Source organism: Pseudorasbora parva, chromosome 20 (assembly GCF_024679245.1).
Source record: "Pseudorasbora parva isolate DD20220531a chromosome 20, ASM2467924v1, whole genome shotgun sequence".
Lineage (NCBI taxonomy): Eukaryota > Metazoa > Chordata > Actinopteri > Cypriniformes > Gobionidae > Pseudorasbora > Pseudorasbora parva.
Genome location: NC_090191.1, coordinates 36,556,071 through 36,583,850, shown reverse-complemented (window position 1 = coordinate 36,583,850; position 27,780 = coordinate 36,556,071). Strand labels below are relative to the sequence as shown.

The window sequence follows — 27,780 nt, the reverse complement described above, 5'->3', positions numbered from 1 at the left end:
GTCCCCCTATATTCTTTTTCAAATTGCCTTCTCCACAATACATTTTTGTTTCATTTTACATAATTTCTCTTTTCAGCTGATGTAATTGCTGGTTTAAAAAACAAGCACTATATTAGCCCATCAAATCAGCAAGCAAATCTTGTAGGATAAAATCGCATCCCACTGAATATTTTTAAAATCACTTCAGATGTGTCTAAATGCAGGTGTGAACTCACAGTTGGGTCTGTGGGGAGTATCCGGGACTGCTGTGTCCGTTAGTGTCCAGGTGATCTAGTGTGCCGTTGAGATCTTCATGCGTGGTGCCCTGTAATAGGCCGGTCGGGCTGCCACTCATCATTCCTGGAGGACTCGCCCCCATCATACCTGACGCGCTATTCATCAAGCCTGGATTACCCAGCAACGGCAAAGACGTCTCCGCCAACGCAGCCTATGAGAGAAAGAGAGAGAGAGGGAGAGGGAATAGTTACACTCAGGCATTTTCAAGCCTTTTCAGCAGGCGGCATGTCATAGCGCACGGCTCGTTCAAGATCATCTCCTCTTTCTTATCGAGTTACTTCCGAATTATTGCTGAAGAATCAGTCTCTCTGTATGATAAAACAGATGAGAGCTGCCACAAAGTGGCAGGAAGAAAAACAACGGGAAAGTTTCGAAGTTGCAAAAACAATCTCTTCACCTTTACAAGACAGGCCTGAAATGAACAGTGAATAAAGAAAGCCCAAGCATTCACATGATAATGAAACCATCCAAAACTTTACCTCAAAACAGTCAAAGAAAAAAAAAAAACTCCTGACATTTTTGCCTCTTGCACATTAAAGTTATATACAGTAATTAAATTTTAAAGTTTTTGCCACGAGCACCTCGCTGGCCGACACTGCGAAGCCAAATCATTTATGACAGTTTGGATAAATATTAATGATTATGCCCTCGCATTTGCACAGGCTGCTATCAATCTGAGGCCGGGCTGGGGGAGAAGGTACCTGCCTCTACCACATGGTGTCCTTCTAGACTCTCACTGCCTGTGCCAACCTCACACATACACGTATACATGCACACACACACTACCTGTAAGCTGGCGTTCAGAGCCGCACCATAACCCAGACTTGATGGCAAGTTCTTGACCAGCGTCGGGCTCCTGAACACAAATGTTGAAAAATAACTATTAATCTGACTGTAACAACATCTGAAAGACATGTATAATGTATTGTGTGTGTGTGTGTGTGTGTGTACCCTGTAATCTTCTGAGATCTGCGTTTTTGATATTCCATTTCGTCCACAGTCCACACGGCACCCTTCACGTTCTCCACTCGGACAAAACACTTGTGCAGGCTGAGGTTGTGTCGCACTGCGTTCTGTAAAAAAATAAAAAATATTTACTTCAATAAATGTCTTTGTGTATGATTTATCAGTGCATATTATTCTAAAGAATACACATTGTTTTTTATTTTTTTTATTTTGTCATAACCAAGGTTACATAGGGTGGGGAAAATATGAATCAATAATATCACAGCCACCTTTTTTAGGGATTTTTATTTTAGCGGTTTAGCAGAAGTAAATCATCCTACAATAATTAAGAACGCAAAAATACATTTGCTCAGTTTTTCAAAATGAGCCATAAACACTCTTTCAAAATCATAAGGTGTTGTAAAAAAAGAAATACAGCAAGTCTTGTCGCCATAAAAGAATCTAATTAAAACATGTAGCAAAGAATCCAAATAATAACCTTTGCTCATATTACATTTTTTTCATGTTTTATTTGAGGGGCGGGTGTTTTTTGCTCTAAGAAAAGGGAGAGAGAGGAATGTAAAAAAAAAAAAAAAACCTCATAAGCAGATCTCGCATCTGACCTGAAAATCCCAGGATTTGATTGATCTTAATGCCCATGGCTCTGAATATGATAATTTTAATATTAATGAGCAAATGAGCAGTTTTATTATGCATGCTATATAGTTATAACTAATAAGCTGGCGGGGCTGAGAGCTCGATCCCCAAGCTGAGCTGATGAGACCAAGCACAGATATTAAATCACCTTTCATTCCTTTTTAAAAATTCTCTCTGTTAATCAAATGACAAGCCCGTCACCAGCCGGCCCTGCCCGGGCCCTCACAAAAGAGCAGGGAGGATCCAAATGGAAATTCCTGCTCCGCTATTGTAGAAGGAGGGACCCGAATATGCTGAAAGCCCCTGCTTTGCCTCTTTGTTCCAGTCGGGACCAGATTAAAATATTTTGTCGATAAGGACAGAGGCGAAGAGAGCTGGAAACAGGGATGCATATGCATCTACAAGGCCATAAAATGCCTAAAAACGTTCATTCGAGCGTCTCCGAGCAGCCGCTCCGGCAGTAAATGAGTCGTGGCCCAGCATGCATCTGTACGGGGAGCTATTGCACACCCTTGTGGAGCTGTAATCATACACCAGCATCATTAGCAAGCCAAATCCAAATTAATTCACTTTGCTAAATCTAGTGCTGGGAAATGCTTCGCATGCTGATGAGAGCCGGAGAAACCTTTGAGAGGACCTGGGTCTAAGTTTAAAAAAAACAGACGTGTCTCTTATCGACACGCACCGCTACCCTGTCTAAAAATAGAGGATGGTTTTTATTGTATCCTCCTTTTCTTTGTATCCCCGTCTGACAATGTATTTGTTGGGACAGAGATACAAACGAGGCCTTTTGTCCTGGGAAATAAAGTGTGTTTCCTGGATGACAGCGGCATTAGCGCTTTAGAGCCGGGCGGGTCTTAACCTCTCTCTCCATTTGTCTTGTTCACCTTGGCTTTTTGTCTGGCCGCATGAGTTATAGTGTGTACCAAGCCTCGGCCGACATCAACAAAAACAAGAAAAGGGATGTAGCGGTGTGCGTCTACAAGGCAAACAGCCATCTTTCAACGTAATTAACCAATAATATGCAGGGTGGGGAAGGAGAAAAAATAAAAAGGAGACACTGAGAAAGCAGTAATACGCCACGTCTAACAAAAGGTGCTGATGATTGAGTGGCTGGTTAGTAATTAGCGCGTCAGAGCGCACACCTCCCCGTCAAGACTCGGCTATTAATTGCACCAAATTAGAAAATGATATCAGAGGCTGAATTATTCTTTCACTTGTCACAGAGAGAGCAGGCGAGAGCCAGATAAAGAGAGAATTCGCCCTTTTCAGGAGGCAGGTTAAAAAGAGGCGCGATCGCCATTAATCGTCCCTCGTCCCTCACGTTACCTTCCAGGTGGCGGCGTTGCGTCTGAAGTAGGCGAAGGTGCGTGTGAACCAGCTGTAGATTTCGTTGAGCGTTAGCTGCATGTCACCTGACTCCAAGATAGCCTGCGATGAGATGCCATTAAGCGGTGCGTTAGAGACTGGAGTGCGTCAATGTGCTCTCACCCAGACTTAATTCAAGCAGCAATTAATTACAATCTAATCAAGCTAAAGCTAATTTATTTCCCACTCACCTGCCTGATGAGGGTTGCATAAGTAAACGGTGGCCTGACGTCGGCGTTCTTGTAAAACTCGTAGTTTGGGGCGATCTCTGCGGAGAAAAATAAATAAGAAATAGTAAGCAGCAGATAAATAAAAAAATAAACCACAGTGTCGCCACCTGGGATAATTGCTAAATGCGCCTCCGCCAGGAATTCATTCAGGATTTTATCAAATTAAAACGGGAGGCGAGTTGGGAGGTGGGGGGGCCACCTCAAATCAGCATTTTACATGTCCAACTAAATACATTTTTAATTAATCTCTCTCTGGAGAAATCTTAAACATTAACACGCTCGTGAAATTAGAGCCCACGTCGATATTTTGTATGTGTTTGAATAATTCATGCCTTCCCGCTGCTCCGAACACTTGCACAAGACCGGTAAATATAAACATCAAAAAAGATGTTTTCATATGCATCGGCTTCTTGAATATTGCATTATTTTATATTTGCCTGTAATTAAAATTCATTGAATATTGATGATTTGACTTGAGCCTAATCTGCATAAAAAGCTCACTGGAACAAATAAGCACAAAAAAAAGCATCTACAAACCTGAGGACAAGGGCATGGAGTATTTGTCGGTGTGGCGTCTGCGCATGGCGCCCATGCTGGGCACGTTGGCTGGACTGAGAACGTTGGGCACCTGGGGCATCTGGGAAAGGGGCGTGACTGGAGCGGTGGGCGTGGTGGGCGTCTGAGGTAAGTTGGGGGGCGAGACGGACGGGAGGTTCTTTGACATGGTGACGCTGGAAACGAGATTCAGCTGTAGAAGAGAGAGCGAGAGAGAGAGAGAGAGAGAGAGAGAGAGAGAGAGAGAGAGAGAGAGAGAGAGAGAGAGAGAGAGAGAGAGAGCACGTTTTAAAAGAGTGCTGGCTCATTCCTACAGCTGTGTTTCCCCTAATAAGCATAGGAGGAAGCAGCCAATCTGCACTAATTACAGGATGAAATTGTATCATAAGAATTCTAATTAGAGCACGCTGTTAAAGATTATCTAATGATCAGGCTGTGAGTTATCCCGGCCCATCTCTATCCCATAAGAGCTCCCTAGATGCAAAGCACACACACAAGTGAGGAGATCACCTGGCTTTCTGCCATAACCTGGTACCTCGCTAGTGATCTGTTTCGCTTTCTTCCTGTCGTACCACCCAAACACGGTGTCAGGTTTTTATCGATACACACTTAATCAATACGGATATTCCTCCTTCACTTTTTTGTGTCCCATCTTCACCCGAGTGGAAAATTCCACCCTGACCTTTAGTCTGACTGTTAATTCCTTCAAATTGTAATGCCATCATTACATATTCAAACCAAATTGCCTTAATTGCGAATTGGCAGGTGGAATTCTGAAACTGTCGGAATTGAAAACGACAATCGGTCGGACATCAACAATCGCTTGTGGCACGTGTTGATAAATACAATGAAATGTCAAGCTGGCTATTCTCAGGCGACTGCGTGGCTGCTCTATAGACAATTACAGCTCCACTTAATGATAATGAGATAATGCCAACACACAGAGTGGCACGCGCTATACCATTTTGTGAGAAAATCAATGACTCCTCTAGGGGAATGTTGTATTCTGGCTAACGACTGGAACTAAGACCTTGAAAGGAAATTAATGACAGAGACGTGTTGTCTACCAGAGGGATGTCTTAGCAAAAGGGTAAACGGTTTTATTTTTGACATCACAAAATCGCATGTTGAGCAAATACTTGTGTCTTAAAGTCAATATGAAAATGAAACAGACCCATTTACTTCTAAACATGCTCTTGTTCATATTCTGCACATTGTTATTAAAAAAATGTGAATAAATAAATACTGTATATTTATTTAAATAATAAATAAATACACAACTAATATATGGTTTAATTTTAAAATATACCACAGATGTTGAAAACAAATATTATTATTTTTTAAGTAATAATTGTATGCGCTATACTAATAAATGTAGCTTTCTAATATGAGACACAAAGCCATTTGTACTTTCATCACTGTCCCTGCTTGTAAAAACACATTTTGATGTGTAAAACACATCACAGTATAATTCGTCAGGGGTCGGGTCACGGCACCAGATTTAAGGATTGTCCTTTTGAATATCTTTCTCATTGCAGCCAAACCACCACATCAGCCTGTAATTACACAGTACTCATCTAAAAAGGTTTTGATACACTGTCAAACACTGCTAAAAAGCACTTCATAATAAGTCCTATCAGTAGTGAGGGAGTGAGCGAGCAGGGAAACAGATAGAGTGTGCTGCATGTATATTTAAAATGTTAAGACAAGATTTTCCTTCCTTCTCTTCACCTGGTTACGGCAACAAGCGTAACATGTTTGCAGGCATACAATCCGGTGTTTGCAAAATGGAATTTATTAAAGCTTAACTGAGCAGGAGTGAATGAGACACAGGGATCAGCCCTTTACTACTGCTGCTCATCTGAATATATATTCAAGGTTGGCTGAGAGGAAGGGAAGGGGCTGGGAAAAAAGCCCCTCATTATTCAGGACTAGCAGCCTTGGTAACTTTGATTTTCAGCCATCCATGGCATGGCCAAAAGGTAACATTTAATGAAGTGCCATTCAGAGTTTAAATGGGGTCGTATAACAGTGTACCCGCAGCTTGTGTTGGGCTACTGATAGCTGTTGAGGGTTTGTCGGTGCTCATTTTGTCGTGCTAATAAATTCGCACTATTAATATTTATCAAACGTGTGGGATGGTTCTCTGAAGCCCCTGTGCGTATGAGGGCGTAAAAGTACCGCCATATTATCTCTAACATCCCTTTTTTTGTGGGGAGGATACACGTGTTCCCTTTTGTACCTGCGAAAGCGATAACGCTCAAGTGCTCGTGTGAGCACAACACTTGCACAAAAAGACAAAAAAGGAATGTGCCGGGGAAAAAAATTAAAAAAATCGCAGAGCCTCGCTGATTATTTAAGAACTCGCCATTAATTGCTCATCATCAAATGCAATTAGCAGTCCTTTCATGTGCGGTTTATGTAATGTAATACTTCATTAATATTATTCATTCGAATGCGGTCGTGGATTATAGGCTGAACGTTTTTTATTAGAGTCGATTTCACCGTGCTGCTGGAGTTCTGAGAATGGAAACGAGAGGAGAAAAAAAATAGAATAATAAATCGACAGAGGTGAGCAGTCGATTCCTGATGGATTTACAGGATAATTATTCTGTCTTGTGATTATCTGCTTTATACGGTGGGAGGTGATGAGAAAAATTATGCTGGTAAAATTAGCTACCAGCTAAGCGGCGGAAACACGCTAACAATGTTTCCCCCCGCAAAATATTGAATATCTAATAAACAATTCTGATAAATAATATTTATCACAGCCTACTCTGTTTTGTAAACACTTTCATTTCCAGCACAACACTCTGTGTCTTTTGATTAATGGTTAAGACGGTTCTTTTCTACAGGGATCCAGACAGATGGGCCGTTTTCAAACATTGCTCCATTTTTTCTTCAAATACACTGCAATATCTCTGAATGTTTACAGATTACGGGTTATTTCTTTACAGATCATCTTATCACAGTTTCTATCTATCATTTCAAACTGTTTGTTTTCTGAAACAAAACGTCTTCCCCCTACTTTAAGTGTGCCTACGGTCGCGGTGCTAAATAGCTTTTACCGGCCAATAGGTTGTTTGCCGTGCTAAAGCCATCAGAGTGTAATAGCTCTGCGTTTTTGGTTGAGATCGGGTGTATGATTTAATGCTCTCTCCTTCCTGATAGGGTCCCAAGAAAGCAGGCATTACAAATCCTATTCTCCTCTCATCCTCCAGCTGTGTTTAGAGAGCTCATTTACCATCCGAGTCCTGTTTACTGTACGCGTACCAATATGCACTCACCGGTTTTGGTGATGGTTTGGGCTCTGAAGGCCTCATGTGCAAGTGTGCCATCATCGCCTGAAGACGCTCACGTTCTTTAGAAAGCTGTTAGCGGAAAGAGGGAGAAAGGAGGGGAGAGAAAGAGAAAAAAAAAAGAAAACAGACCGGTTTTAGAAATGAGTGATTTTCCCCAGACTACCACAGTAATACATCTTGTTATCAAGCTTGTCTGCTTGTAATAAATCCTGCATACGGACGAACGGTCTTTCTTAAGCTTGCCTCAAAGAAACAGATATAAAGCAGTGGTTCTCGACTGGTGGGTCACGACCCAAAAAAGTATTTTCTGACGGGGTCATGGACAGCTGCAAAACAACAATGTTAAATGCAAATAAAAATGCTATTAACCATACACTTGAGTATGGTTCACAGCTTTGAGGACAATTGTATGTATTTAAACCGACTATATTTTTTTAAGAGCATTTATTAATGTAGTTGACTGTTAATATTTCAAATATATTAGTATGTGCAGAAATGTATTCATTCATGTATGTATACAGCTTTGTTGCGAGGTGTTTGATTTTAAGGACATTTTTGTTACTTTAAGATGATAAAAGCAGTTTTGTATCGTGTTGGACACTTGATGTCCTTAAGCCAAACCAGTTGAGAACCACTGAGAGCGAGAGAGAGGCAGATTAAAGCAAAGATAAGAGAACCATTCCTCATGGTGGTGCAGTGATGGAGAGCTGAAGGTGGTGCTCGGAGGTCACAGAAAACAAATAGCACTTCATCTTTTTGTCAATAGCAGAATTTAGGTCAGCAAAGCTCTGACAGTAACAAGCTACTCAGGCCATAAATTAGAGGGTCCTGGTCGTCGACTCAAAGTCCTGTGGACACTGTTAGGGCTGGACTGGATCTAGCAGCTGCCGAGAGGTGAAGGGGTCCCGCAAACAGAGTGCCAGTCGGTCCCGCCTCCCTGCCTCCTCCCGAGTCCTCTGAGGTCCAGTTAGTGCCCCGGCGATCTGTTATCATCCATCTAACTCACGGAGAGTGACAGGGACTGGCCCGTGCGGCGCACCGCCTTGAACTCCACCAGCGAGCCGGCATCCGAGCTCTGAACCGGGCCTCATTACCACTGATGGAGGACAAAAAAAAGACCCACAAAAAAGGAAAAAAGCCCAGAAGGACAGAAAACAGCAGCCCTGCTGTAATTGGTCACAGTGTAAGCACGCCAGCTTTGTGGTATCAGCGAACAAGAGAACAAGTCAAGGGAGGAATCGTGATGTCCGTCTGTTATTTTACATATAAACAAGAATTATTCATCATTCCGTTTCAAGAGCCCAACAAATAAATAGGGAGAGTTTCGCCGAGCGTAAAAACCTTTAAAGGTTGAGGGGAACGCTTGGCTTGCATTCAGATGGGCATCACGGAGGCTTAGCGGGGCCACGATCAGAAAGCAATCCGCACTACAAAGGCAAGGCGGCGAGTAAACGCCAGGGAACGGTGAGATCTACATAAAAAAAACTCAAAAAACTAAGCACAGGCCGCAAATACACTGCAAGCCAAACCTGTTATTTATTCGAAATGAACAGAAGAAAGGTGGGTTTTAACCCCGGCGCAACCCATACAGCGTATCCCATGATGCACCGGAAGGTGTGAGGCAAAGGACAGAGCGTTAACTGGCGGGAGAGATGGCCGCAGCGCTGAGTAATAGCATCCCTCAATCACTGCTCTCATTATCTCGCCAGCGTGACATCTTAATAAGGTCACGCTCCAGCTACTGAAAATAGTGCCTCTCTTTAGAGGTTCCTTCAGGTGCAAAGTGTATTTAATTAACACAGTCCAGCCCAGATGCACGCATATTAATTGGACGGGATAGAAAATAAGCACAAGCCATGATTCAATTATAAAGGCCTGTGATGGTTTTCACCTTTGTTGGGATGGATTTGCTGAAGGTGTCCCTTGTGTATTTTTACAGTTTTTTATGGCAACAAGCTAATTAATGAAATGCGCTGGAAATGAGTGGTGTTATGCTGCAAAAAAAGCAGTTCAAGTTGAACAAGTGTGTTAAAGACAACATGAAATAAAAAAATGACATGATTTACTTTTATTAAGCCCAACATGTTGGCACTGAGCACCCACTTTCCACAATCCGTTCAAGTCCTGATGATGAAATGAAGTCACTTTAAATATTTCCTGCGTTTAATAATACAAATGCAAAAACAGGCTTCCCGAACATTCCCACTATCTGTCATTGGTTGGATAAACAGCTATTCTAGATGGTCTTTCAGATATTTTTATTCAACTGACAAACACCACATGCAATTTATTTCGTTATAAGTATTTGCAGAACACAATGCTTAGTTTCAAGTATAAGCTAGTATGCAGACTAGGTAAATCTCAACAGTTAATATCTTCAATGTGTGAAGAATTTAGCCAACAAATCACACATGAATTGTGCATTCCATGTCATTCCATGTTGTCTTTAAAGTGATCATTAACCCATATAATGACAATTCTGTCATTTACTCACCTTCGTGTTGATCCAAACCTGTATGACTTACTTTCTTCTGCTGAGAAACAATGAAAGTCAATGGGGTCCAAACCAACCCTGAACTAAATTGACTTTTATCGTATAGATACACAAACACCTAGAACACTTGTTTGTGTTCCACAGTCATAGAGGTTTGAATGACATAAGGGTGAGTAAAGATTTGGGTGTGCATGTGTTTATATTGATGACTCTACTGTACCTGAATCTCTAGCTGTTGTACCACCTGCATCTGTACTCGGCACTGGGCGGTACTCCTGTCGTCCAGAGCGTGCTCACTGTTAAGGTGCCTGTAGGCAAACAGGAGAAACTGATGAAAAACCAACCCCACATACACACATGCTGAACTAATAATAAGCGGTTGCTGTTGATCAACTACCACCGTTGTTGATGAATATGATTTCTGTATTACAGGACGTCCATCCCATTAGCTTTTAACAAACCGCCGCCGTCTAACAAGTGTGTCCCGCGCTTGCTGAAAGCCGGTGTTTAACAGCACAATAGAGCGACTGTCATGAGAATGAGAGGCAGCGCTCAGAACACAACGGCTTATGAGGGATGTTGGCGTACAAAAGGCCTCGCGCAGAGGTTTTGTCTTCAACGTTTATCAAGAAATAAATATAATAAATGCAATTTAACTCGAGTAACGTTTAAAAAGTGCCTCCTACGAAGAGTGCATTATTCCGTCGACATATTAAATGTATCTACTCATCCTTTCATTAGAATATTACACAGAAAGGAAAAAAAAAACACTTCAGACTGCAGGAGCAGTCAATGGCGGTTTCCCTTGATTGGATTTTGTCTGCAGGACACAAAAGAAGCCCACCATTAAAATAGACCTTTATTCCTGGCAAACGCACGGAGGCGAAAAGGTTTTTAAAAGTGTTGTGATGTTCGGTAATGAGCCTCTATCTAAATTATCATTGGTGACAAACCCACAAAGCGCTCTTTTAGAAGACATGCTTGTGAAATGCCAATGCTGCCACTCTCTTTCCTGTAATTATAGGTTAGCTTGCAGACCCTTCAATGATCATTTACAGTACAACCTCCAGTGCATTAGTGTGAGCTTAAATTGCGCACACACACACACACATACGAGCACGCAAACACACACCCACCCACCCACACCAAGCTAGTTTTAACACTACTAAGCATTTTCTCTATTCATTCTCTATTCATAGCGCAAGCTATTGTTTATGTGCAAAACGCAAAATAACAACGTATTCATAATCCTCCTCAAACACGCCAATCAAAGCAGAGGACATTTGAGAACACAATGGCCGTCGCTACCTTTCAATTACGCCTGTGCCCATCTAAAATTATTTCATTCCATCACGCCCGCTTTTGCTATTGTAACCGTTTCAGGTCTAATGCTCAGATATTCTCCATTATAAATCAAGAGTGAGATAGCATTGAAAAAAAATGGTGAGGATGACTGGAGAGCTGGTGCCTTTCTCCGGCCCCATGCCTAATTGCTGTTTCAGAATGCGCATGCAAAGGGGCATTTCATTAATCATGTAATCAGGTCCCTCGCAGGGAACTAATGCTGCAAATACCCTTTTCATTTCAATGCTCATAATGCTATCTTATGCACTTGATGTATGGTGGATGTCATAAATTACAGCTGCTTCAAAAGCCACGACTGGCTAGTTCCGCTGTCCCGACAGGTAGCTTGCTAAATAACACATCTTATCTTGCACGCCCCGTTTCTCATTAGCGACCATCTAGATCTTAATCTCGTTTTCTTGCTCCTTTAAGGAATGCGAGGTTTCCTTTCCTAATGGAAGTCCGTTTCCACCTCCAAGAGTAAAAATAAAAAATATGATTGTTGGAAAGTTTAAAATAATAGGTTCTTTATGCTTGTTTTGGAGAGAAAAAGCCACAATTGTGAGATATAAAAGCACAGCGAAGTCATTAGTGTGAGCTATGAAGTCGCAACTGTGCAATATAAGGATTAAAAATGTAAGATGTCACAATTATATATAAAAAAATTCGAAATAGTTACAACTGTTAGACAAAGTCTCAATTAAGAGGGAAAAATTGGAGTGACAATTGTAATAATTAATTAAGAAACATTGTGACAAAGTATTTGATGAAATTAAGTTGTAATTATGTGAAACTAAATAAATAAATTGGGAAAATATAGATAAGATACAGTTCTAAGATAGTCACAATTAATAGAGGAAATAATCTAGGTCACAAATGTGAGCTATACATTTGCAATTGTGAGATACTTAGTTTCAATTGTAAGTTGCAATGACTGTTTTTAGTAGCAAGCAGAATAAGATATTGTACAACACAGTCTTTTGCGAGTGCTAGCTTGAGTGAGAGCCAGTTAACGTTGCCGATTACATCCAGATTACTGCATGGCTATGAAATATTCAGGCTGTAGGTGTTTGACTATGCATTGATAAAAGCAGGGGGCTAGAGGGGGGTTAGATGCAGTCACCAATATCTCTTAATGAGCCTGTGGCGCTGGGTTTAGTTCAAACAGTGAGGTGAGAGAAGAATGAGACAGGGCCGCCTGCTCGCTCTGAGCAAACATCTCTGGAGCCGCCTGTAATTTATGGGTCACTTTATAGGCATATTGATTTTTGTTTTGAGATGGGGAATGAGGGCTCTGATGTCTAAGAAACAGATGGACAGGTACGCAACGGACTGAGAAGAGCTTTTGAAAACCACTGAATGAAATCAGAGGAGTCAAAGCTAGCAGCAAAATATATGCTTTAAATCTCACGTCTAAGTCACGCCCCTTCCAGTCAACTTGGACCAATTGAATCATTTTGACTAATTTCAAAGGACTCGTTTTTCTCAACCGGATATGGACTTGATTACTCTAACTAGGGACTTCCTGTTGGCTTTCATGAGCACCCAGTTGAGGATACTGTAGTTTAAGTGGTGGAAGCTCGACAGGTTGCTTCACCAGTGTTAAATGTTAGGTAGGGACATTCATCCCCTGGCAAAAGCTGGGCAAGGATTTGTTTACTGAGATACACAAGCCCTTACTGCGTCCACGTGGGAAAACGCTACTGCAAATGCAGGCATGCGATGACAGCATGTCAATCTTTATTACAGGCCAGCAGATATGTCAGTATTTTTCTCTCCACACTCATCCTGACTCTTCTCAAACATGTGAGAGGAAATCAATAAGGGGAACTAGGGCAGCAATCTGAAGCTTAAACAATAACAAAATCGCCTGCGTGGCAGAACAACATTAGAACGCTATGAATTCATTAGCCCCCTCTCTTAGCTGCACGTAACCTCCAAATAAGTTGCCCTGAATCAGACCTGCAAGCTGAGTGCTTTGTTGCATTACTACACACGTCTCAAGGTGTACCCACTTGCACACATGCGTCTATTTGAACTTCAGAGCTAATGTAACATGCCAGGCACCTCTTGGCTACCCCTCTCCAGGTGCACGGCGCATGAAAGAGTGCAGAGCTGCGCTTAAATGCTGATCTTGACAACTTTCTCAGCTACACAACAAAGATTACAAAACCGTGGCTGGTTTCTTCTCCGCGAGCTACAAGCCCGCGAAGGCTGGGTGAATCCCTCCGCCCCCTGCTTCCCATCAAAGGTGCCATTTGAATCTGACACCTATTTTATGTAAACCATTTTAAGTGTGTGTACCTGGATGATACGCAGCAGTGACTGGCATCTCCGAACAACATTAAAAGCTTCCTTTTGACACCGACAATCGCTCCTCCAAGGCACGGCGCCACCCGGCATCTCGCCGGCTCAGATCACACTGTCTTTTGTGGGACTGTTTTCATGTACGAGTTACAGTATGGACGTCTCCGGTTCCAGGAGTGAACAAGGGTGTCTCGCCCCCATTTCGACAAAGATTAGGAGGCTGATAGCTGTAACGGCATCCTACCGCACAGACTGTCAGACACAGAGCAGTTTTGTTTAGTTCTCTTCACTCATTGATTTGCACACGGGGTGAGCTGTATTTGGCGGGATATGATCACATGATCTCTTATGTATGTTATGCAGCAATTAATGTAATAAATGAGTGTCAATCGGGTACATGGGGAGAATTAACCCAGTACTTTGGTTGACAGTCATAACTAGCTAGTTAAAGTGTTAATTCTAAAATGCTACAAAGGTGTTAAAATCTTGACTTGTTTGAAGTGGACTCTTTAGATTGCATCTGGAGCGTTTGTAAAAAAAGAACGGTGTCGCCACTATCAAAAGCCGTTTACATGAATTGACGTGGACATTTACACCCACCAAACGCACCAGATTATTATTTCACAGTTAATTACAGATCTAATTAGAATATTCAAATGAACCTTTTTCTCCATTCTTTAATGGCGAGACTCTTTCCTCTGAGTGGCAACGCGATAACCTGCAATCTCCAGCACCGCAAACACCTTTTTCTTTGATGTCCCCCCACTCACGTCCCGGCAACAAAGCCGACCAATTACAAATGAGCTAATTAACTAAATTGTTGATGGAGCATGAAGAGTTCATTTCACTCCGTTAGCCACACCATGACAACACTGCACGGCTACGTGGGCTGCCATTAGCTTCTGCCACTCGCATCCAACCCATCATCCACTCACAAAGCCTTGGAGACGCACGGTCATTCTGAGCACCGCATCTGAGAGGCTGACAGGTGTATTGAAGAAATCTGTTGGGAGATTCGCCATGTGTTTCGTGGGTTTACACATAAGAGCTGAACTCTGGAAACTTTTGTGATTGAATAATTTGTTGAAACAACGAAGATCAAATAAGCATTTAAATGTTTCTCTATAGAGACAAATGAACCTTTTCTCTCTTGATAGTCACTTACTTCAAAAACTGTCCGAAGTCGTCACATATACTTTCACATCCTGGCCACTTGCACACTCCATGACCATAGAGGGAGTGCGATGCTCCAGTCTCTTCATGCATTGAACTGAAAGAGAAATAATGAGCATTAAAAAAACTTGCCATCTGTTATGACCTAAAGTGGGGTTAGAATGGCTCAATTTAGTGTACTTCTATAAAAGCTTGTGAAGGTGAATGTGGACTTGATGCTCAGAAAAGCTGGAAAAACACATGCTCTCCCTTGACATCAGGCCACCTTTTGATTATTGATCCAGAGTATTACTGAGGAGACACGGGTGTGTTAAAAAAAAACATGGCCCAGCCAAGTAAAATTGCCCATCAACATTTTTTCCACAGACTTTCACCTTGTAAAGCCATTACGGACAACTTGTGAAAATAGCGAAAAACCGGCCCATGTGCTTTAATTTTCACCAGGAGATTCATTCGCGGTGGAACTGCCGTTTTTTAAGGACAAAAACTGTTGTGAAAAGACATTGTGGTAAGTTACGACCGCCAGTTCTGACAGTGCTGAGGGGCTAAGGTGCGAAAGCGACGGTAAGCAGACCAATACGCAGTGTGTTTATTTGCGGCACACGCTGACACACACAAACCTCACCGACTGTTTTACCTTGCCGTTATCGATCCAGCACATCTTAGAAAGCAGCTGGCTCTGACAAAAAAACACTCTCTATGATTACGAACGACCGTGGACCCGAGAGACTCCGCCAACACACAAGAAAAGAGTGTAACCTATTTCTTAAATTATTATTTTGCACTTGCTCTTGCTCTGCTTTTTTCTTGTTCTTCTCAGCCTCTAAAGATATCTCTCTCAAGAAAGGGCTTTCTGTGAAGACGTTTCATACTTGAAACCAATTACACAACACATCCACCCCCAGTGAAGTCAACGGCTGTTACTATGTACAAACATATGGGCGCTGCAGACTGAATAATACATAGAGAAATATGGGGATCTATGTTTCACGGCCGACGCGGAGCATATAAAAGGGTCGTTGTGCATATAAACGCTTAAGATATGCCACACCGGCATAGTGTATTCTATTTACATGACAAGCCGTGCCGGCAAAGCAATTTCAAAAGAAAACGAGGTATTAAATACTTAATGTACAGTGAGGTGAGCCGTGTGTTCCTGCCACTGAAAGTTGCACCTCCATGCGTTTGATATACCGGAAGGCACTGCGTTCAATAGCACACTGTCTCAAGGGAGGTTTTCGTCTCATTTCAACTGTTATCCAGACATTAATAAACTATTGATGAGCAAACAAACAAAAACACACAGCCCTCTCCCTACAGGAATGAGCATTTTCCTTTTGCAAATGTAACAAACACATCAACTATTCTTTCATTTTTTGTGTCGCACATGAAAAGTAGATTAAATGGCTGTTTGGTTCGTGTTTGTTAATGCGCTTTTGTGTTCATGTGTACACGAGACCCATTATCAGGGGGGTCTGTGATCACGCGTGTCTGAAAAAGGATTTAGAGTGTGTAAAACAGAGAAGACTCTTTAATCCAAAGTGTCTTTACATGGCCAATCCAGCTGGATCTCAAGGGTCCAATGGTGATCAGTTAAGAGGAAGAAGAAACCAGCGCTTTAACATGCACGTGTGCGCATTAGGGTACCTCTCTCTCCGGTTGTTGAGGGCTGGAGACTGGCCGTTGGAGATGCCGTGATGGGTGATGGGTGGAGATGCTTTGGGGTTGCTGGTGGAGGTAGTGGACGAGTTGTTGGTGGTGCTCAGGTCCAAGCCACTGTGTTTTAGCCCATTGTCCTCCATGGCGTGGCTACTGGTGACGTCTTTCCAAAGTTGCTGGAGTTCGGCGGGGCTCAGACCAGCTGGAAGAGAATCACAAACGGCTTTAGAGAGACAATAATTCACAAAACTCTCATTATGAGCTCCTGTCTGCCGTTTTCAAACAAGGTAGGTAAACCTGTTCTGCTCTGCTGCGAAACCTGAGCATCACACTTGAGCATCTGGAGGTAAACCGGTGCAAGATCGACCTGGACGCTCATCCCTTGCTTCGTTTCAGTGGTATCCGAAAGTACAACGCATCCAGGAACTCATCTGCACATGATTATGCATTCATAAACGAGCCTCTGTGTGCAGAATCGAATCATCATATAATCCCTCGGATGATAAAATGACTATTCCGCTCTGTGTCGCCCCGACTATACTCCAATTAAGAGCCATTTTCAAACTATTGTCATCCAGCGCCATTTCGATAAACAGCACCAGGTGTTTGTTCCAGGAAAAAAGCAAATGGCAACAGCTCGTCTTCTTCACAGCTCTGAGCTCGCACTGCGAGTCCGTAAACAACAACAACAGGCAAGGAGGGGAGGGTGAGAGAGTGAGAGAGAGAGGGAGCGAGAGAGAGAGAAGGGGGGGAGAGAGGAAAACAACAAGATCACAGACACAGGCAAGAGAGAAAGAGAACTAGAAAAAAACTGAAATGGCAAGGAAAATGCAGCAGAAAAAAGAGGAGTTTAAAAGAGGACACAGCCACATGCAAACTCTCAGATGATCACGTGAGGACGTTACCTGGCGGCAGAGTCTGTCCGGGGAGGGTGGGCTGTCCTGGGCCAGGGGGCAGAGAGAGGAGGCCCTGCCTCTGCATGTTTAGCAGGTGCTGCTGCTGCTGCAGTTGCTGCATTTGCAAGAGCTGCTGCTGAAAGACCAGCTGTTGTGCCGCCAACTGCTGCTGCTGCTGCTGCTGCTGTTGCTATAGTGAAAGAGAGAGAGAGAGAAAGAGAGAGCTCGACTGAGCATATACATGCAAAACACTTATCACACACATGGATGAGAAAGTGCATTCAGTTATGCATGTGGCCCAAGTTAAACCTTGCTGTCTCGTGGTCCTCGCCTGCTTGCATGTACTAAGAACTGTGTGTGAGATGTGGGTGGGAGGATGGAGCCCCCTCCGTCCGCCATTGAGTTAATTGTCTTGCATTTCTAATGGTCCATTACAGCTTATGGGGCCACAGGGAGGGGGTGATGGAGGAAGGGAGGGAGGGAGGCTGAGAGAGATTTACAGTGCCCCCCTCCCCCTCCCTCCAAGCCCTGTTTACTGCCAGTCGAGCCTCTTGCATAAGCTGGCGAGGACAACAACAAAACAACAACAACAGCAGCAGCAGCGGCAATGGAGGAGAGCCACAGAAAAACAATGCAGCGCTTCACTGATCAAAGCACAGCAACTATGCTTAAAATCTTTCCACCGACAAAAATGAACCTGAAAAATCACTTAAACGTGGATGTTACGAAATACAAAAAGGATTAATCACCATTCACAGCGAACAAAACATCTATGTAAAATTCATCAACACTTTTTGCATAAAATGTTTGTGATAATCACACTACACACTGCAAAATTAAACTGACAGCAAACAAAATTTCCGTACATTGGATCTCATTCATTTAACACCAACCATACAAATTTCTGCGCAAATGGTTTTTAAAACAATTTTCATGTAAACACTCTCATAATATGGACAGAACAAAAACGTGCAAAAGATTTATATTATTGTTCGCAATACCATTTTTACGTAAACTGTCATGTATGCAAAGTGATTCATGAATGAGGCCCAACATTTGTATAATTTAACATGTGATGGAACGACAAGGCGCCATTCTTTAGTCTTGGCTGTTCGGAAATGTAAAGTAGTGTAGTTGTTGCATTTCCATGTTGTACAGACTCAATTTATTAGCTGTTTTTAAGGAGGTCTGGCTTAAAAATGACTGAAGTTTGCTTCTGTGGACAAAGTCTCCAGAGGTCCATTAGCAAACTGAGAGCTAGTTTCTGCAGAGACCCTGTTAGCTTGAGCTCTCTCTCTCTCCCATCCCCTTTCCCTTTCCTCTTCTCCTGTCAGAATACATTACGACCTACTCAGTGACAAGAAAGCAAAGACCCCCATTACAGGAGGAAAGTTAAACTTCCAATTTTTGCTAGGAATTACACTAGCGGTAGGACTGAGCAGACTCCAGAGGAAGACCTTCAGTCAAGAACGGTGAGGAAGACCTCACTCTCTTAGTTTAGGGATGAGAGAGCGAGAGAAAGAGAGGCAAAACTTGTGATGCGCTCACTGGAAAACAGACTGCATAATGGAGTGAGCCGTGCGGATTGGCCCCGCTGTCTCGTGAGAAATAAGGGAGCAATTTCTATTCCATATTTGATGGCTGGGGCCTGAAAAAAATCTATTCGCAAATCCAAACAGAAACAAAGCCTCCGGGAGGTCAGCCCTGCTTTCTGTAGGCCCTGCATAATGGCTAGCTTGAGGAGAGACAATGGTAGAAGGTGCTAGTTGAAGAGACTGCTGGGGGTGGGGGACGTTTCCCATCCACGATACCTAGCTGATCAATTTAACTGCTTCCACACGTTTTGTTTGGATTGCTGCCCCCCTCTAAGCCTCGCTTTTTGATGCCTGCGTGTCAGCAACCTTCTCTCTCAGTCTCCTTCTGTCTGTCTGTCAGACGGATCCGCAGTCTGACTGTCAGTTTGATTTATGAGCTCGCTGCGGTCGAACTTTTCTGCTCGTCGGCCCAAACCCGCCGTGGTGGTTCATTAACGAACAGACCCCGCGCGGTACGCCAAAACGGGCCTTTTAGCGTCAGCGTAACTCTGAATTGCCGTCAAGGACAGTTGAGACACCTGACAACGTTGTCTGCCTAATTTTAGCGCTTCATTCGGTAGCATTCAGAAGAAGTTTTCTCTGTGGTAAAAAAGTGTTCTCTCTTGTAATGACAGCACAGACTGATTTACAGTCACTCGTGGTTTGCGAACGTGGAGGAAACCTTTACTTTGCATCATGCATGTGTGTATTGGTGTGTGATTTGTACCTCTTTTACTTGTTTGCCTGGGTGCTGTTGCTGTAAAAGCTGTAGATGGAGTTGTTCCTGTTGTTTCTTATAAAACTCCTGCAGGTGTTGCTGTGGAAAGACACAGACCATTACAATGTGTGGAAAGAAAGAGCAAATGTTCAAGCAAATGCGCTAACCGCTAGGCTTTATTTACAAAATTATTAGTTTTTTCATACTACTTTTCTGCTTATTTCCTTTTCCTCAAGAAGGTTGTTATAAGATTGCTTGCGCTAAAGAGTGCGGTTGGTGTAAATGCTTATATAGACTATGCGCCAATCCCTAAGCTAGAGTTGTTGTATATGGCTTGAAAATGTATCTATTTATTAATTTATTTCATTTTTTTCCGTTAGGAGTGCTTGCACTAACGGCTATACACATAGAGAAAACGTGCTGACCGCAAGGCTACATCTGTGACAAAACATAGCAGCTGTTGTATATGGCTTGAAAATGTATCTATTACTTATTTCCCTTTTCCCACACAAGTGTGGCCATACCTCAAAGCAGAGCTACAACAGAACAAACAGACTCGTAGCCAACTCCAGGCTCCTGAGGCTGCAAACTTGCCTGGATGTGCTTCTGCATGTCACATCATAAATAACGTCTCTCTCTGGTCGAGACAAAGAGACCAGCACTTCCCCTCATCATGCATCTCCATACGGACTTTTATGCGGCTGCACATTACCGCTAGAGGAACAATTAATCTTATTGCCTATATATTTTTTCCCTCTCTGATGCCTTGACAGGCAGTGAAATTCTAAATGAATGTGAAGCACTCAAAGGAGAGGATTCATCATTGTGAATTAATGCATTTAGCACACTTTCCTCTTCTTCTCAGAGAGTGCTGTCCTCATCCCCAGAACACAGGAGCCGAGCTCTCCCATCTCATTCAGCAGGAGACGTCTGCAGTACACTTGTCACCGTTTATACAGACCTAATTATAATCAAGGCTAACTGAGTTAATGGAGATGTTTTTAATGAAGAGCTCACTCTGAGATATTTTAAAATCACTTCTAAAGATATAATATACTCTTGTCAGTTGTTAGCTTGCATGCTACGACACTACACGGTGCAGACATGCAGACAATGCAATTTTGAGTCGTTTTTTCCTAAACTCTCGTTTTCCTCATTATTTCATGTCCTTACTGTACTTCCCTGCTTATAATTTTTTTGCTAGCCTTAATTGGTTAAAGATAGACTCTCAGCCTGGCAAAGCTGGTTTTAGCTAGTTTAGCTGCGCTGGTGTTTATATCCAGCAGGGTAATGCAGAGGAACAAGCTAGCTAGCAGCTTATGCTGGTATAATTCATTTTTTTCAGCAAGTTTAGTTGTTGATAAAAGTCACATAAAGACCCTTGGTACATACTTAGAGAGACATACAAGGCTGACGTAGAGTTCAAATTTTTACTGTAACTATGTTAGCTAACATGTTGACAGTTGAACTAACTTTAACAAAATTAAAGTGCACTTAAATTAGAAGATGCTAGTTTACTCTAATACTCATTATATTAGCCATTGCTGCAACACAAAAATGCTGAATGCTAATTGTGCTCGTGTTGTTCAAAGCATTCAAGTTCATGTACAGCTTACTCTGACTGGCTTGTTTCTGTGCTCCACTTGTCCCCAAAAGACGTCCCCACTGAAAACAACTAATTACACTCCTGTCCGTATTTGTTTCTCATCTAACTATGTCAAGGACAGATGAGAGAAAGAGAGGATCTGTATGCTACCATTTCAAAACATGAGTGTATACGGGACATTGAGGGAGAAGGCGTCTATTCGTATTCACCTGCTGAAGCATGACTGCCTGTTGTTGTTGTAGGAGGGCTTGGAGCTGCTGAGGGGACAGGACCTGCTGTTGAAGGATCTGCTGCATCTGTTGGGGTGTGATCACCTGTGGACTCATCATTGCCACAGATACTGGCACCTGAGAGAGAGAGAGAGAGAGAGAGAGAGAGAGAGATGCAGAGAATGTCACATTAACCATGTCACATAAAAACTCTTCAACTGTAAAGTCAAGAGCTTCTTCACGAACTCTCTGGAAATGGTGCGAGTGCAGTATATGTAATCATTTGGCAGTGCATGTGTACTTTCTTACTCTGTCAGCTACTCCCAATGGGAAAAGCACTGCGCTTTAAATAGAGGAGGACCTTAATTAGCTGAACCCTTCAACTCCCTGAGGCGATTTCTAGTGCTACAACACACAAGGCAAGCAGAAAGACGCACATCCAGAGCCGACTGTGGGCCGTAAGCGGACACATGGCCTGTTGAAGAGTAACTGAGCTAAGTAGCATGAATTCAGGCTGCCGTGGGTTTGAAGCTTTGAAAAGTCTGCAAGAAACTCCTGATTGAAGCTGAGCCGCTGTGAAGTATTCTGTTTTACAGAGGTGAGGGGAATTACCAGTTGCCTCTCGCTGCGCATTGAAGTTTCCAAGTTGCACGCTTGGAAGAAAGCAGCCAGAGGCACAAGTCTTCCACGAGATGTCATTTTTAAAAATTCATGTCATTTTTTAAATGATAAGAATCATTAAAATGCCAGCTGTCAAACTGTGTGAGGGAACTTTTTGGGCAAAAAAAAAAAACAAAACAAAGAAAATATTTTCGCAGCCCAGCATTATAGAAAGCGAGCAGGTTTTTTGGAAACGCGTAACAATTACATTAATGCAATTCTTCGCTCGTGCCTAAAACTGAACAATGAACGGAATAAAAATAATAGCTTTTTTAAGAACAATTTCCCCCTTCTTCTCTTTCTGGACGCTGCACCTGTCTACAACTGACTCTACAGGGCACTCTTTGTACTTTATGAAGCCTGCTACACGTTGCATCGTCCAACAGAGCAGCTTCGACAAATGCTGTCTATCATCAAGACAGCCGGGCCTTCGGCATCATGACAGGCAAACATCTCTATTGTTGTGGTTTTTGAGCTTGAATAAAATACGTGAGGCTCCATTAGACGTAGTGAGGAGTCCGAGCCGCTCCTCGCGCCGGCTAATCAAGACCGCTTGATTGCTTTCCGTACGTCTGAGCTCTCAGGGCCTTGACACGTCCTTGTTTTAGTCTCCTGGCTCGGCCCAGCTCAGGTTCCCCTCTTTGATTAGCAGAGACATTTGCATGGTCACTACACATTTTTCATTTTAGAAGTCATTATGCATTAGCGCTCCTGAGCGCCGAGCTTGACTAATCCTGATGAACTGAGTAGCGGAGCTGAAGGTCACACTCCATCCCCACTCATATTCATATTCAAACAAATCCAAGCACCATTCTTCATTAGACTGGCCCCAAAACTCAACGAGCACCACCACGGAGGGAAGCGCACACACAAATACACTTTCTTTCTTTCTTTCTCTTTCTTTCTTTCTTTCTTTCTTTCTTTCTTTCTTTCTTTCTTTCTTTCTTTCTTTCTTTCTTTCTTTCTTTCTTTCTTTCTTTCTTTCTTTCTGTCTCTCTTTGGGGAGAAAAGGTGTGACAAGGAAGGAGGTGGCAGAAAAAGAAAAAAAAACAAAGGAACAGAGCAACAAAGTCACAAATTAAACAGCTGCATGTAATTATGCAAATGTATGCTTACACCTTCAATGTTATTAAACCTTAAGACACATTTGTGATGTGTAATTACCCCCAGGTTCAGCCAGGGTTTTGCGCCGGCCTAAATGACAATATAAAGACCAAAGCATGAAAATACAAGAAGAGATGATCTCATTACACCCATTATTTGTATATTTAAATGAGCTAGGGAACGAATAACGAACGATCACCTCATCTGCACCGCAGCACAGAGAATACAATAAACATGTAAATTTCAGAACAATTCACAAAGTTTATTTATCGACCACAGTTAACTGTGTGTAATCCGAAGTTACATTTTCACAGGCGATGAGAAATAAAATGAAATCAGGCTACGGGCCTCAGACACTCATTAGCTTTTTAGCAGCGCGACGGATGATACGCATCTTCATTTCATTGCTTTTCCAAACAAAAAAAAGACGGGACAAAGTTGAAGTTTCGGCCCACTCACTTCCGAGTCGCGCACAATGCTAATTCCAGCATTTAACGCCAGCTTTTTCTGCATGATATATCAGAGCTTGAAAGATGAAAGCAGATAAGTAATTGCCCTCCTGGTTCTTATTCTTCACTGACAACCCATAAATTTAATTTTACACACACGTTCATTTACATTTTCGAGTATATGACATGATAATTGGCGGAATATAACACCTCCATTTCGTGGGATACTGCGGGGGGCGATGATTGACAAGCCGGGTGAATTGAAAGGAACAGAGGCTGAATTGCTTCTCCCCGAAATGATTTCACCAAGACGGGGCATAATTAATGAGCGTTTGCCAAAGGGTCGAGCCGTAAACAGTCACAGACAATGGGTCTTTCCCTTGCAGGATGCCAGATGAAGAATTTGACTGCTAGAGGCAATGATGCAACCCAACGAGTGCTAGAAAACTTCACTGATAATGGCATTCTTCACAAATCAAAGCATCGACTTTAATCATCTACACTTGAAGCGCCCGTGCTGTGAGAAAATTTACCTAGAGACCAACAGCTGACATCTCTTTTTCTCATTCTCGTTTCAACAACAAGCGCGTCCAAAAATGACAATCCGTGAAGCTTTGATTTCTATTGGAAAACTACAAATAAAAGCTGATCTCCATTGACCTGCTCTTTAGATCCACGAGGCTCAGCGCCTAAGAGGGAGTAGAACAAATAGCTTTAAATTGGTCAGTGATGAGAAAACATCAGTGGCCCTCCTGAAGAACGAGCAGATCATTACAGGGCTCTCGCTATGCTGAAACAGGACTCGACAAGAGAAAGGTCAACTTCACATCATAAGAACGAAGAGACATGCACCTTCCTGCATTACCTAAAAAAACCTCAAATGTCCCATTGGTGTACTCCCAAAACAAAATATTAGAGAATAGTGTTAAATAACCATAATTAGTTAGCAAAAAGTTATTGAATTCTCTCTATATATGCACTTCCTTGTTTTGAGTATCGCACAGCAATACACTGCATTCTTTGTTTTGACTATGGAAGTTTCTAGACACATAAGAATGGGCTAAATCATGGGGCAGCCTGAGGTTCTGTTCAGATAAATATAATGAGAAATGTGGGCGGGCGTGTGATTGCAATTACTTTAGCAGAAAGCAACAACATGTTAATTAAGCGGTAAAACCTGTTTAAGTTGGAAAAAGTCACGGTCCAACAATTAATCTCATGGGACAGGGCTTTTCCTGAAATCCGTAAAGGATCCTGACCTTTCCACTTTGGTAAAGATAGCATTGCTAATTCAGCCAATAATTAATGACACTGCAGTCAAGGGCTTTAGGATGGAGCTGTTTTACTAGGAGATCAAACACGCACACTCATGGTTTCAAGAGCTATTTGACAACATAAACAAACATATAGTTTACACTTATCTAAACCTGAAACACGCTAACATGCATACACACTTACGCAGTGATCGTTTGGATCATAAGATTAATGGGGACGCTCCTTGAGACTGGAGTTAAGTAGATTATAGGAACGTTTTCCCAAAATCTATTTATTTTACATTTCAGCAAAACATTTCAGTTTGGAAAGTGTAATGCACCTCAAATGATGATAGAGTGGATGTGGCCTCTGTTTGAGGGGATACAATGAACAATCTGCACAGATTTATCACCATGTACATAACCACGCTTCATTTCTGTCGATGAAGTGCAAGATCAAATGCTTCCCAAAGGGAATTACGAGAGGAATTGAAGAGCTGAAATCATGCAACAAAACTGCTGTTTCTTGTTTTAGAAACATATATATTACACAACTTTTCATTAATAACATATGTAATAATAATAATAATAATAAAAAAAACATTTTCGCAGACTTCTGTACCCTCTTGCTTCAACTAACCAAATGTGATCTTCAGGAGTTTATAAGATAAGAATAAAGCCTACATGAGTCTGGAAGTTGTCTTCCTCTGTTTTCCTCAAATTTGTTTCTTGCCGTATCTGAAACGGAGCATCGTGTGGCATTTACAGGGAAATCTGTCTCTCTCGCTCACTCTGTATCGGCCCCCCTCCTCTTCTCTCTCTTGAAAGCTTTGTGATGTCGCAGGTAATAGGGAGTCTGTTGGATCGCTCTCCTCGTCAAGTGACACGCAGTAAATTACACAAGCTTCAAGCAGCTCGCTGAATTATAGTTCATCACTTGGAAAGACTTCCCAGCACCGGGCTACACGTATCAGATCTGCCAGTTAGGATCCAATTAACACCCTGGCCAGAGTAATCAGACTGCATGTGTAAGGGCTGCTGGAACTGGTTTATTACTCTCATGCATCTTCTGTCAGAAGGTACAGTTGTTGCTTCTACATCAAAGCTGCGCCATGGCACTATTTTTTTCCCCCCTCTCCCACCGTTCCACTGGTTCTTGCCTAAGGGTTATGCTTCAACTTCCTTTGCATCGCAATGTGAGTCCCTGCAAACCAAATCCCTTGCAATTTACACATGCTGCCCACTAGTAAAGTACTGTCAGTATTCCTGGTCACCAAAAAATCAGAAACCTGTGAATGTTTTCTCCCCGACTCCTTTGTTTTGGAGCGGCCAAAGTTTTTTTGGTTTATATTGCCAAGGGTTGTGCAAAACTCAAAATTGAGGAATTGAGGCCCTCCTTTCAGTGAACGAATTGGAATTTGAACTGAATTGGCCACACCTCACATGATGTTTGGAATGAAGATTTTGAATGATTTTGGAAGACTTCATGTCACCTCACATGAAGTTGATTTGGAATGCACAGAAAGTGCATTATTAGGAAATAAATACATCTATACTATGATATATATCTAACTATGAGGTCTATAAACCTTCACATTTCAAGTCAACATTCAAAGTTTTTCTTGCCAAACTTTGCAAAGTCAGCCAAAGTTCTGGATTTGAATTCTACTTTCCTATGTTCAAATTCAAACTGCAATTCTGCATCACTTAAATTCCAATTAAGTTCAAATTCAGCAACTGAACTGGAATTTAAAAGGCATTTCAAATTGTCTGTACTGTTGGGCAAACACTGTTAATAATCAATGTTAATATGAGTCCCCCTTTTATAAATTCCACTGCCTTTGTGCACGGTTCCAGTTGGCGGTCTGAGTAGATGAATTTTAAGGAACATGGCGCAGGAGTCTGACGCTCAGATGAGCTGTGCGTCACTGACCTTTAAATCGGCGACACTCAGAGGATGGCTCACTGCTCAGGATGTGATTGGGTTGAGCTATCTCGCACTTCTCTCTAGTGTTGGAATGCGCAGGCAACCAGCCGCTCAGCCTTCCTTCCCAAACGCAGGATTGAGGAAGCCTCCGGAAGGATGTATGGTTATGGAAAAGTTATATTAGCAGAGCGTGCTGGTTCAAAACGAACAAAAAAGGTCAGCATATAGGCTGCCTGTTTCTGTCGTGGGCAAACGTGACAGAAACTAATAGTGTTTGTGCCATAGTCCATGTTTGTTTGCTGGGATATCCCTCTCTGAGCCCACACCGCCGACAAGTCAGAGGTCAACTCTACCTCTTTATACACCTTTCTGACACATAGATGGCTGTATTATATCATCACAACAGCTCGATGTTGCGCGCCCACACGCCTCTGTTTGTTCAGCATCCTCCTGTTAGCTTCAAACCACTGTTTCGTCAGTCTTCAGTATCGCTAACATGTGTTTTCACACTGTTAAATGCCCATCCTGCCATCAGGACGAGACGCCTGGGCGGCATACGGAGCCAAACAAACAAACCGGCATTATAGTTGAAGAATGGCAGCTAGGCTGATTGGTATGGCAGGAGACACAATTGCCAGTCGCGTAAGCTTTCTGTAATCCCCCTTCCCTTTCGTCCTCTCGCTTTTTATTTGTGTTTTAAATGTCAGTGTATAAAACGCACAGGAGATATTGGCACTCGGAGGGAGAGGAGCTACGACACGAGAGGACTGTTGTGTGCCTTGGGAAATCCTTGTAAGCAGCATGGAGAAGGCACAAGGATTTACGGGGAAGAAATAGGTGTTTATTGACTTCTCCTCTGGGCTTACGGGGTAATAATAGACCTGTCACATTACGCAAATGTGGAAAAGCGGCTTCTGAGCGCGTCAAAAGCAAGAGATGAGACGCTGGATAGAATTAGTCAGCCGACAGGCTTTAGACACTAATACAAGTAATTAAAACCGTGAGCTCCAGCACTTAGATGCTCGTGCGGTAAATAATTTATACACCATGATCTATGGATCACTCTCCCTGCCT

The 27,780-nt window shown here is 42.5% G+C and overlaps 1 protein-coding gene across 8 annotated transcripts in view; it reads right to left on the bottom strand.

Annotated features, from left to right (window-relative positions):
- foxp2 (forkhead box P2) overlaps positions 1–27,780 on the bottom strand; it is a 231,119-nt gene that overhangs the window by 8,237 nt on the left and 195,102 nt on the right. For all 8 annotated transcript variants that reach the window (XM_067427242.1, XM_067427241.1, XM_067427246.1 and 5 more), the window contains 13 exons: positions 21,314–21,451; positions 19,508–19,597; positions 17,216–17,396; positions 16,299–16,512; positions 14,644–14,748; positions 10,048–10,135; positions 7,319–7,402; positions 4,014–4,224; positions 3,438–3,514; positions 3,208–3,309; positions 1,228–1,349; positions 1,063–1,132; positions 216–427 (listed from right to left, as the gene is read on the bottom strand). In XM_067427242.1, the coding sequence (XP_067283343.1) occupies positions 216–427; positions 1,063–1,132; positions 1,228–1,349; positions 3,208–3,309; positions 3,438–3,514; positions 4,014–4,224; positions 7,319–7,402; positions 10,048–10,135; positions 14,644–14,748; positions 16,299–16,512; positions 17,216–17,396; positions 19,508–19,597; positions 21,314–21,451 (1,694 nt within the window). The remainder of the gene's footprint in view (positions 1–215; positions 428–1,062; positions 1,133–1,227; positions 1,350–3,207; positions 3,310–3,437; positions 3,515–4,013; positions 4,225–7,318; positions 7,403–10,047; positions 10,136–14,643; positions 14,749–16,298; positions 16,513–17,215; positions 17,397–19,507; positions 19,598–21,313; positions 21,452–27,780) is intronic.